Source organism: Chaetura pelagica, unplaced genomic scaffold, assembly GCF_000747805.2.
Source record: "Chaetura pelagica isolate M959 unplaced genomic scaffold, ChaPel_1.0 scaffold13, whole genome shotgun sequence".
NCBI lineage: Eukaryota > Metazoa > Chordata > Aves > Apodiformes > Apodidae > Chaetura > Chaetura pelagica.
Window position 1 is genome coordinate 112252 of NW_009954543.1, and position 12051 is coordinate 124302.

At 35.9% G+C, this 12051-nt stretch overlaps 1 protein-coding gene across 1 annotated transcript in view; it reads left to right on the top strand.

The window, feature by feature from the left end:
• The first annotated feature begins 2579 nt into the window (after positions 1 to 2579).
• Positions 2580 to 12051, top strand: part of BRE (brain and reproductive organ-expressed (TNFRSF1A modulator)) — a 170871-nt gene continuing 161399 nt past the window's right edge. The window contains exon 1 of the mRNA XM_010004931.1: positions 2580 to 2731. Within this exon, the coding sequence (XP_010003233.1) occupies positions 2604 to 2731 (128 nt within the window). The 5' untranslated portion in view covers positions 2580 to 2603. The remainder of the gene's footprint in view (positions 2732 to 12051) is intronic.

A 12051-nucleotide genomic window follows, 5' to 3' on the forward strand; every position in this document is an offset into this window, starting at 1 on the left:
GGAACGGGCCCTCCACACTTCGAGGCCTCCGTCGGCGGGTTAACCTCGCCGCCCTACGGCTTCACACCTGGTGTCGGGCCCTGTGGTGGGGGGAGAGAGTATCTCGCATGTGGACACTCCTGTGCTGGAAGTGATGCCTGGGATTTTATGGTGGCTAGGAAGATGATGAAACTTTTGTTACATTTGCCTGGAGTCGCGAAGATACAACTCTTAGTTTGTTTACTTCTTTCAGATGTTTTGGTTTTTTGAGGGAAGCAGTCTACTCAGTTTTGTTTTTGCTGATTCCCTTGAGCTTGTGTTCTCTTTCCAGTGCTGTGGGAAAAATTAAGCTGGGGAGGTGAAAAAAAGTATGACAATTGAAACTTAAAAATGTTACTATTTATATTATAGTTTGTAAAGACCTTTGTTTACAAAATGAACTGGTGAGTTTGATAGTGACCCTTTTAAGTGTTGGGTATCTGCCTTGTTATGTGCAAGGTATTGAGGGTGCTGAAGAAATTATGCAATATAACCAGGAAAAAATCCTAGCAGTTATTTACATGTTTTGACAATATCTGCATATTCATTAACAAAAAGGTAAGGAATCATATCCTACGGTTTATTTTGCAAGTTCATCTGTTCAACCTTGGTCACCACATGGTTATGTCTCGCAATTCTACCCTGATAACACACTCCCCTTAAAATGTGTCATTATCAGAAACAATTCTAATGTCTGTCAACTTAAGACTGCCAAAAGGATAGCTTGTTTTTCAACGTGTTTTTAATGATTTCAAAAGTTCTTAACTTCATCAGTACAGCTGACCCCGCTTGAAATTTTTCTCCCTACAGCAGAGCTGGTGGATTGAGACGTTTGCCCTGGTTTAGCCACTCGTGTACAAAGTAGCATTTTAGTTTAAACTCATTTGTATTAGCTGTTCAATCTAAGCCACTGGACTTTGCACTGAAATAGGTCTAGTATGGGTTTGTGTTCTCTTGGTTCCTCTGGGGAAGAATAAAGGTGAATAGGCAGTTATTCTGGGGAGGAAAGTAACAAACAGGAGGTAGCATCTTAAATTGCTGTAGGTGTTTGCTAAGAAAATTTAAGTTGTTGCCCATTGTCAATTATGGCAAATCATGTATATAAAGAGAATACATTATACGTGAGGACATGGATATTTTGTCTTCAGCTTCTTCGCTGCCATAACAATGTAAGAACCAATGTATTAAAGATAATTACTGGTTCTAGGAAATCTTACCTTAGTCTTTGTGTTTGTTTTCAAGTGTCTGGCCTGTGCCTTACTCGGATACATTCTGAATAGCCAGGATAAATACTTCTTTTTGAACATTGACTTGTATTTCCATGAGAAAAAAATGTGTAACTTTAATGTTGCTACCAGTTACAGGGAATTACTGGTTTATAGAATATGCATTAGTTACCAACTAATGCTTGTAAGCTGAGTATTAGAAACAGTAGAAAATTGCAACTATTGTCAGGAGTTTTCACATTCTTATAGAACAACTTGCTGCAGCCCACATGCAGCATTTTGTAAGGACGTAAATACAGTATGTATCGATGTGTTTCAGTTAAATGGATGCTTTTAAAATTGTCTTCCAATGGTCTGAGTTAAAGAAGCTCTTCTGCCCTGCTAGTCAATGGCGTATTTGTTACCTTCAACCGTTTATGGCTTTGTTTTCTAAAACTGGAGTTCAGTTAATTTTAATCTGGAACTCTGTGCTGAAGAATATGACTATGTTAAGTTAGCATTTTAATAGATTACTTATCCTTTTTCCCACTTCTACCAGTCTGTTGTTGTCCATGTTCTCTATCCAGCCTTTTTGTGGTGCAGGGAGTTAAAACGGGTGCATGCTCGGTTCCTGTGTTCCAGTTGAAAAGCAGCAGGTTCTTAAAGTGTGCTTTGTGGCCTAGGTGGTCTAGCATTAGGTCACAAAATTGCAAGCACTTCTAAAAAGGCTGTGCTTAAACTGTGTGTCTCTCAGCTTCCTCATCTGTTTTGTGAATGAAGATGCCTCTTAAAGAGTATGGTGATCCCGCTGAAAGTTTAAAAGGCATTGTGAAATGCTGTGAATAGCTACCTATTGAAGTAATGTAAAAGGTGATTAAGGTTATGCTAGTGGTATTAGAAATTAAGAATGAGAGCAAGAAGAGATAATCAAACCCTTGGACTTCTTGCAATGAGTAATGTAAGTCCCACTGGTTTCAATGGAAGTGGAACAAATGTGGCTGGTCAATTACAGACTCCTAAAGGAAAAGCTCACAAGAAGGGCTAGGCTGTGAAGTGTCGGAATGGCCCTCCGTTTTTATTTCTTTCTTGTAGGGACAGAATATTAATTAAAAGAGCATAGGATGTAAGTTTGGCATTGAATTAATGGGATTCATTGAAAGTTGCAGAGGTAGAAGAAAAATGACCTGTGCTTATTTTTTCTTTATAAAACTGCACACTTGAGTTACTCTACTTTCCTGATCAGTTGCATGCTTAGCTTTTTTCCTTTCATGTTTGCAGAGTGCATGTGAATTTCCATCAGATAAATAGAATATTTTAAAGTATTTTTCTCCCTTTCATTCCCATGCAGCTCAGGACAAAAGGAAAGAGGAACATACTAAAATGTCACCTGAAGTTGCCTTGAACAGAATTTCTCCAGCGCTCTCACCCTTCATTTCCAGTGTGGTCAGAAATGGAAAAGTAGGACTGGATGCTACTAATTGTTTACGGATTACAGACTTGAAATCTGGGTGAGTTCCTAATCCATAAAGAATGTTTGACCCCTTACAGATAAGATGTATTTTCAGGGCTAAATTTTACTAGTTTCATCTGTATTTAAGTATTTCCAGTATATCTGGAGCTGACGTACTAGCTAGATTATTTTTTGTTTTACTACCGTTCTGTAGTTGGGAGACTTAATTTGTCATATTGTTGGCAATAATAATCTTGTTAAAACACTTTCATCTCTGCCACTTGATACTGCTGGTTTTCAGCAGTGAGAGAGTTGTAAATGCTTTATCCTGTTGATCACTTGCCTACTGGATTTTTTCTCTAGATTAAAAACTTGAACATATATTTGTGTGACCTTACCTGTAGCCATGAATATGCTAAGTAAGAAAAAAAATTACCTGTTCCTCTATTTGACCTCCTTCAAGATCAGTACATCAAATGGCTGTAGGACCAAGTGTTTGAAATAGTCCAAGATACTCCTTTTATTTTTCATTGAAGGGTTCAGAATAGTTTTCAGATAGTAATACAGTTTGGGCTCCACATGTACAACGGGACTCTGGTGTGTAACCTCTGTGAATAATACACAGAGTAGGAAAAGGAAATGTGAAAAATAGAGTTTACTTTAGGCAATGTACAGAGAGGGGAGACTCCCCACATGGCTGATAAAAGAATACTTAAGATGAGACATGTCAGAAATTGCTTTATTTTTTGAGTTGGGCATCTAACAGCATCCCCGATTCAGTTATTTGTGGGATACTGGGGTTCAAAGCCTGAAATTACTTTAGCTTAAGGTGTCTAAATAACCACTTTTGTACAAACTAATGATTTGTGTATAATTTTGAATGATAGTATAAACCAATAGATCTTGAGAACCATCACTAATCACTGTTGTTTAAAATTAAGTTCTGCTGAAATCTTTGTTTAATATCCTTCTGTAGGCTGCTTTATCATGTTTTCTTGGAGAGTTTGGGGGGTACTTGGCTGGCAGTTTAAATGCCTTTTCAGGAAGGAGGTGTGACTGAGAGGGATAGTTTGAAAGGAGCCATTCTCTCCCTGTAAGGTGCAGTTGTCAGTACAGATTTCCTTGGAGATCTAAGAAGCTATAACTTTGTTATTAGTGTTGTCTGGCTTGGCATTTCGGCTTGCAGGTTATGTGAGACAGTCTGAACACATTTGCTGCTATCGTTTCACGCTAGATCTTGCTTTTCTCTTGACCTATAGTCTTCTAGGAAGGCTGAGATGGGAGCTATCTTAAATTTCTCCTGTTGAATCTGAGAGAAGTGAATACAAAAAAAGATAAAAAGAACACGTAGCTATAGCTATATAAAAGCTGCCCTCAACTGGGCCTGCCATCCGAAACCAGTGATTTAAATTGTGTAGTAACTGTGTTGAACATGCAGTCTACAACACAAATACAGTCCCGTATCTTGTCTAAAGGCATAGGCTCAGCTATATGCAAGTTCTAGCAATGTGTAGCTTTTTTTTTAGTGGAACATAGAGATGAACCTCATTCTTTATGTTGAGGCTTTTTTATGGCTTGAATGTTTTAGGAGGTGGAGTTGGGATAATAAAAAATCTGTAGTCGGGAAGTAGTTTTTAAGGTTTGGTGTTTGGTTTTTTTACAAACAAATTTCTTAAAAGCATTATTTTCAACAGGATTTATTAACAATTGCTTGAAATGTTTTTAAGTATTAATTTCATGCATGTGAGTTTTTAGGAAGTATATTTGTTGTTTGTTACAAGTAAGTAATTTTTAGCTTATTTATAATAGAAAAATTTGAATTTACACATCAGTGTGGAAATAAGAATTTTCTTGTGATTTAGTGCTTTATGATGTCACTGCACAGCTAAACAGTGTAAAATTACTTAAGAGAGCATGGGTGCATCACAGAATTATAGAGAAGTCCCTTCTATAACTCAAGATCTAGTTCAGTGAGGAGCCTTTGGGACTCCACAGACTGTTTTTGAGATGCCCATGTCAGGTGATTAATAAGAAAATCCCGAACCCACTGTGTTGCAAGTAGGTTTAAATTTTTTTCCTGGAGTCTGCCTCTAAAAGAAAACTTTGTAGGGCTCTGAGAGTCCAAAAATGGATTGACAAATGTTGGTTTACTCTCCTATCCTCACATCACAAGATTATTCAAACCGCTATATACTTTCACTTTCAGTAAGACTTTTTAAAGACAGAAGTGACCATGCAGAGGAAATAGTAGGCAGAGGCAAATGTAGGTGATATGCACTCGAAAACAACAGAGGTATAAGGACATAGAGATTGGACCTATACAGGAGAAAATTGAGAAAAACAGTTGTTAGAGTAATAGGGATGAAGTTCAGAACATTATTTGCAAAACTCTCTTCAGTTTCAGTAAGGCTGAATCAGCCTTCAATATTAAGAAGTGGAACAGGAAGGTGAGGAAGAGGTACTAGATTAAATGTTTGAGATTAAATAAAAAGTAGTACATAATCTCAAATGAATGTGACTATTTGTAAGTACTGTGAGTTCAGAAACTGGGTCAAGGGAAGGACCTGCATAGGTGCTCCACTGTCATGTAGCACACTGTTGCTCTGATAGAAAATTAGGGGTTACTGTATTTACTCTGGTTTTCTCATGAACCAGTGCTTTAAAATGTACAACAAAAAATAAAATAAAAATAAGTAAATATATACATATATATATATATAAAAAAACCTGTAGATCCATCCATTCTAATTTCTTAGGTTTTAGAAACTGAAGCTGAGTTTAACCAGGAATAATGGTAACATGCTGAACTGAGTAAAAACCCCAAGGCCTTGCCCATTCAGAGCCTTGATTTTGGGGTTCTCAACTCAGAAGTAGAAGGAATTTCCCTTTTATTTTGTCAGTGCAAGATCAGGTTTATAGACTACCGTGTCAGTTTATTTTGAATTGCAAACATATTAAGTCTTATTATTTGAAAAGTCAATCCATATGTCAGATTGTTTTAGTAAAAAACTAACTTTGCGCATGTTCTAATTTATTGCTGAGATAAACTTAGTTTTGTTGTGTTTTATAAACTGTATTAAAGAGCCGATGTTAGATTAAAGGTGTAAAATATTCTGATATGTTAATTTGCTTTCCTTGCAAGTGTGGGAGGGAAGTATGTCATAGTAAGGAAATCTTATTGTTTTGCAGTCTTTGAGTATGTAAATGTTATATAATGATATGTTACAGTTCCATAATGTCTGTGTGTTTACAAACTTATTAGACAGCACCAGTCTCGTCAGACACATACATTTACATCTATGAATAGGACTTTCAAGATGAAGTCCTATTTATAGGAATTATATGGCTACTGCTTATGCAGAGTGAGTAAAGTAATGTGAGTACACCTGAACTGAGCTCAGCAATATGACACAACAGGAAAGAAAAACTTTTCAGTAGTAATAGTAATAACGAGTTAGGTTGCTAAATCTGCAGAGCGGTTATCTTCTTACTTGTAAACACTAAACAGTAAATTGTGAGTAGTGAACAAAAACAGAACCTGAATGTTAGATCACATCTGAAATATAGCACCTTTAGCAGCATTGATACTGGTGATAAGAAAACCCTGTCGAGCATCTATGTTGCATTAAAAAAAGACATTATTCGAGACAACAGAGTGGATCAAAGCATTTTAACTCTTATAGGACAGTACTTTGTTCTGGACCCAAAGAAGATACTGTTGCCAATTGTCAATGCTATATATTTTAGCATTCAGTTAATCTCCAGTGGTACTTCTTTGAAATAATGACCCATCTTAATTAGGTATTAAAATCTACTTATAACCAACTGAATTGTGGCAATGACATTTTTCTTAGCATTTATACATATAACCATAGGGAAGATCTTGAATAGAGAAAAGTTGTCATTAGGTAGATTTAGAAATAGAGGACACTTTCCTATATAAAGGGTATCTAATTATTGTATAACATAGAATCCAGTTATTTAAGAGGCTGCTGCTTTTCCTGTGGTGTATTACAATGGTGAAAACATACTTGTGGTGGTCATTGCCTTTAAGAACTTTTTTTCCTTACAGCTGTTCTTCAGGGTCTGTGCTTGAGCTTCAAATTATGCTGCAAGCCTATTCTTACTCAACTTAACTTTATTTTGTTTTTAAAATTGCTTTGATGTGTTGCACCAGGCAAAACTTCAAAATGAATCCAGTGATTTAAAGCTGCATACATTAAGCTTTATTTTTTTAGATATCCACTCGTAACAAAATTTTTAATTTCATATTTGTTTGCCTATACTGTTCCATATGTATGAGGAAATTAATTGTGGAATTTTTATGTAACTGTTTTGTAGTAAACCATCTTGGTATTTTGTCCTTTGCACCTGTCTGTTTCACTGCTGATTTCTTCCTCTTTGCTTGATACTGAGCTATGTTTACAATTAGTTATGTTCCAAAGAAACATGTATGAAGAATGGTGAAAAGAATGTGGTAATATCTGGAGTAGACTTTAACATGCAAAACCACTATCAAGATGTAATAAGACATTTTATAACTTTATTGCCCTGCTTCCTAGCGAGCAGTCGTGGTTTTTTTTTTGTGTTATCAAGTAGACTACAATATGCTTTGGTATTTCCTTTTCTTTTGGGCATTTCCTTTTTTAAAGTAAATATGCATTTTACGTGAGTATTTCATGAAATAATATTGCTTTTTAACTGTGAAATACTACTACAATACTCTAGTGGTTATTTGAAGCTTTTGCTTCACGTTTTGTTTTTGATTAATTTAAATGGAGAGATTCTGCTTCAATTACTTGAGGGACGTTCACATTCCGTCATTCACATTGATACCTACAGGCAGGTTTTTTAACATACATTTTGTTTATGTTTGAAGTTTTAACGAGTGTGACTTCTGAACACAATTACTATGAAAAGCCGTTTTAAAAAATAATCATATTCTGGGTAAAATGTATACTTGAAAGCATGTGACAGTTTCCAAGAGAGGCATTGTCTTACAGGTCCTTTACTGTTATATTGGATAAGTCAGAAGCTGATACTGTATATTGGATAAGTCAGAAGCTATCACTTTTGCACAGAGTAGGTAGTTTCATTCCAGTTTCTAATAATGATTTCATTGAATGAATAATAATTTCATTAAAAAGCATCTCATAACTAGTAGCTTGTTGTCACTCAAGCAAAATTTAACATACTGAAGCTCTGATGGGACAATGAGAGAAAGTTGTTGCTGTGAAGCAGTACCTGGAACTTCAAACCACAATTTTTCTGTGCTGGTTCAAAAAGGCTGACTTGGTTCAAAGACTGCTCTCTCCTGCATTTGTTTTTGAATGTTGAAAAAACAAAGGCAAAATGTCTGTCTGATAAAGATGTAAGTGTAGTGCATACATTTGGTAATGGTTTTGTAAATACCCTCTACAAAGTTTGGCATTTTTTTGCATCAATTTTAAACAAGGTGCTTAAAGTTGTTCAGTAAGAAAGTGTGTATTTGTCAGTTTCAAGTACTAGGAGTAAAGCAAGGATTTAAAAAGTATGGTTAGTGTTAGATAATTGCCATAACCGGGGCTATGGTTTGAACGACTACATACTTTTTAGGTAAGATTTGTTTAATATAAATACTTCATAGTATGGTATGCAGTACCACTGCATGTAGTACCATACTTTGCTGGTATTCGTAGTCTGCAACAGTGCGTGATTTCCTCTGGTCTGACCTTGAAAAAACTGAGTGTAGTGCCTACCAGTTTTATGCTTTAATAAAAATGAGAAGCAACTATTTGATACTAATGCCAACTGTTTGTAATTAGTTTAAAGAGAGCTTCACATTATGTAGTATTAATGTATCTGCCAAATACAGTTGGAAAGATGTGCTTTGTCAAGGTTTTTAAGTGTATGTTTTGGTTATCTGTACCTTGGTAACTCACTGACTGACCACTTCTTCAAAGCCAGGGCTTATGTTAATACGTTGTAGGTCTCTGTCCCAGACTTCCAGCTAATGTAATAGATGTCTGTCTAATTTCTTTGTATTGTGCATCACTGCAGGAGAAGAAATTCCTAAGACTTTATTTCTTGTTGTAAAGAAGGCTAGAAATCTAATAATTTGGTATCTGGTTCAATTTCTCCCCCTTTTCAAAACCCTTGCATCACACAGATGCAGCATTTGTTTAATAGAAGCTGGACAGATATCTTGGATACATATCACATTTCGCCGGAAGCTGGAAACAACTGGCTTTTAATTTTTATTCTTCTGCTGAGTAGAGAATAATATATTCCTGAGTAACTGGTAGGTAAGTTCTTCCAGCTTTATGTATGCAATTATGCTTCATGTATACCTGACTCTCTCATATGCATATATATGTACATGGCATAACATTAAATAGCTCATGTACACTTGCAATGAAGCTGAAACAAAAGATTATTATTTTGTTTGTTTGTTTTAGCCTGTTTGCAGTCATTGTCTGAAGAGTTTAGGGGCTTTAAAAGCATAGGAGGCAATCAGAGGCTTGTTCTCGACAGACTGGTATGCAAGTGTTGCAAATCTGATTCTGCTACGTTAATATTGCAGCCAACTGAAATAAATGGGAAAACTTCTGTTTTGAATATCTCCAGAGATGGACACTCTACAACCTCCCTGGGCAGCCTGTTCCCGTGCCTTGTCACTCTCATTGTAAAGAAGTTTTGTTCTTATGTTTAATGGAACTTCCTGTGTTCAGTTTATGCCTATTGCCCCTTGTTCTGGCATTAGGAACTACTGAGAAGACCCTGTCTCCATCTTCTTTGCACCCACCTTTTTGGTACTTGTATACATTCATAAGGTTTCCTCTCAGCCTTCTCATCTCCAGGGTAAAGAATCCAAATAAAGGAAATTACAGCATTCCATTATGGAGAAGAGACAAAATAAAAGCCAAATATAAAACCCTCTAAAATTATATTTCCCTAAAAAAACCCAACAGATTCCTGTGCATCACTGAAATAATATTTTTAAAGCAAAAATTTGACAGCTTATCTGTTGCTCTGGTTTGAATGGTCAGTTCCTTGTTCAACAGAAAAACTTGTTTGGATTATTCTTATTTATAGCTCTAGGGTTACCAGTGACCTCTCAAAATGTCTCCTACTTTACATTATTTTTTCTTTGTTTTCTGCCTCTTCTTCTCAATCTCTTGAGTAAATTGGTCTTAATATCTTGAGTAAGAATTGGTTTACAGGTTGTTTTGCACTTCAGCCATGGATTTTGTTGTTACTGTGGGCGAATAATGTTTCATATTCTTTGTTAAGAATGATTCTGCAATGAGAGTTCTCTGAGCTGATAGACAGTTGACTAGCTGTCCTGTTTTTCAGGCTGCCATAAATCTTTATTATAAGCCTTAACTTAAACCCTATAAAAGTGTTATTGTTTCAGGCCAACTGCAAGCCATTTACAGGCAATGAAGACACTTTATAATTTCCTTTGAGATTTCAAGTGGTATAATGTGTTCTATGTGACTTGATATTTTAGTTTTAACCTGTTGCACACAGACAAAATAAAGTTTTCTTAGATGAAGAAGGAGGGAGAACTTGAGGGTGTAAGTGAGGTATTGAAAGTGGCATAAAGACAGGTCATGGCAGTTGTCGTGTGTTTAAGACGCTGAGTTACAGGAACTTGGGGTAGTCTCAGCTCTCTTCACTGGGATCAAAAGTGACTCTGCTCATAAGTAGTTTCATCTTTGCAGGAAGTCATGCTTGTTCTTCTGTGCCTGTGAGACTGGTAAGGGGTGGGCCAGGTCTAGCTTCTACCATGATGCTGGGAGAAAAACACTGAATGGAATTGTGAGGGCAAGAACATATATTTGCAGGGGAGAGGAGGATTTTTTTAACTGTCACCAAGAAGAGGGTACACAGAGCTGCTTTCTTTGGGTATAGTTAGATGTGGCCATGGGGTGAGTGATGACTAATTTAATGCTTTATGTTGTAGCCTTGAAAATGCTAGTAGCACAGTTGAGGTGCTGTGAACTTTTTGTGAGAAGAGGTGAGAGGTTCTTGAACCAGACCTCCTGAAGAAAATATAACATACAGCTGTCTGGGGCTTATTTTCCGCCGGTGTGGCTCCCCAGGATGATCTGTTGTAATTTTGTATAAGATTAGGATTTTCCTGTCTTTTCAGTCTATTGCATATCTTTAATGTTAATCTAAATCTAAATAATTAATTTAATTAATCTAAAATAATGCAAAAATAGGAGAATGACTGGTATTTTAATTTGGCATCTTCTCATAGGTTTTCTGCTATATCTTCAGTTCTGTAGGTTTATATAGGATTATATACAATTTTGAATGTATGTGCAACTGAGAGCTTTGGAGTTATGTTCAAGATTTGGTGATCCTTGCCTGTTCTAACTTCCATATCCAGTGAACCAAATTTATAGTCATTGTATGATACAAGTTACTTTTGAGAGTTTATAAGATTAAGAAATGAAATAGAGATCCATTACCAAAAAAAGCTGTAAGAGTCTGCCATTAGAAGAAAACTATAAAATGTCAAAAAGACATAGGATCACTAGACCTCTCCTAATACTATTTAGTTAGTTGGTTAAAGGGGGGAAATATATATACATGGACTATGCCTCTAGTCCTTATTGGGGGTTTTTTTCTGATACCAATTCATTGCATTTTCCAAATAAACTGACCAGTTCTATGGTATGAAATAAATTACTTAGTAAATAACTTGAGAGTCTTTATGGCTACTACAGGCAGTATTTTGAACAATGCTAAATTACTTACTTTAACTTATGTTCATAATAGCTTAGCTTTTGTGACTTTCTGTATTTGTGCTCTTTCTGTGAACAACAAAACTATCTAAAACTCCAGGTGGTAGGTTGTCATTTCATACTTGGGGAAGAATGGTTCTTTTTTAGAGTAATCTAAAAGCAGAAATGTTCCTTGTCTGATTTTTTTTTTTTTCTTCAGAAATTAAATTCACATCAATGAGCAGTAGAACATGAGAGATTATTAGGTTTTAACTCATTACAAAGTAATATATGAGCAAATGCCAGTTGTGAAAATATGAAACAGGACTTTGAATCTTGTTCAGGATCCCCTGACAGGAGGGGAGAGAGATGAGTAAATCCAAAGGATGTATCTGCCACTCCTGCATACTCTAAAACTTTGCTGATAAGTTCCAAGGATTTGTGGTATAGCTGGTATTACAGTATAATTAATTTATTTTCCTTGCCCGAATGTGTGACAGAAAGGTGGTTTATGATTCTGTGAATTCAGTAGTTGATTTACCAAAGCGTAGTCTACTGGAGTGTGCATTACAAGTGTTCCATTTCAATTTTCTTGTTTCTGTTAATTTTTCAGCCACTCCTTCATTCAAGTTTCCATTGTATTTGTTCGTGTAGCATTTGT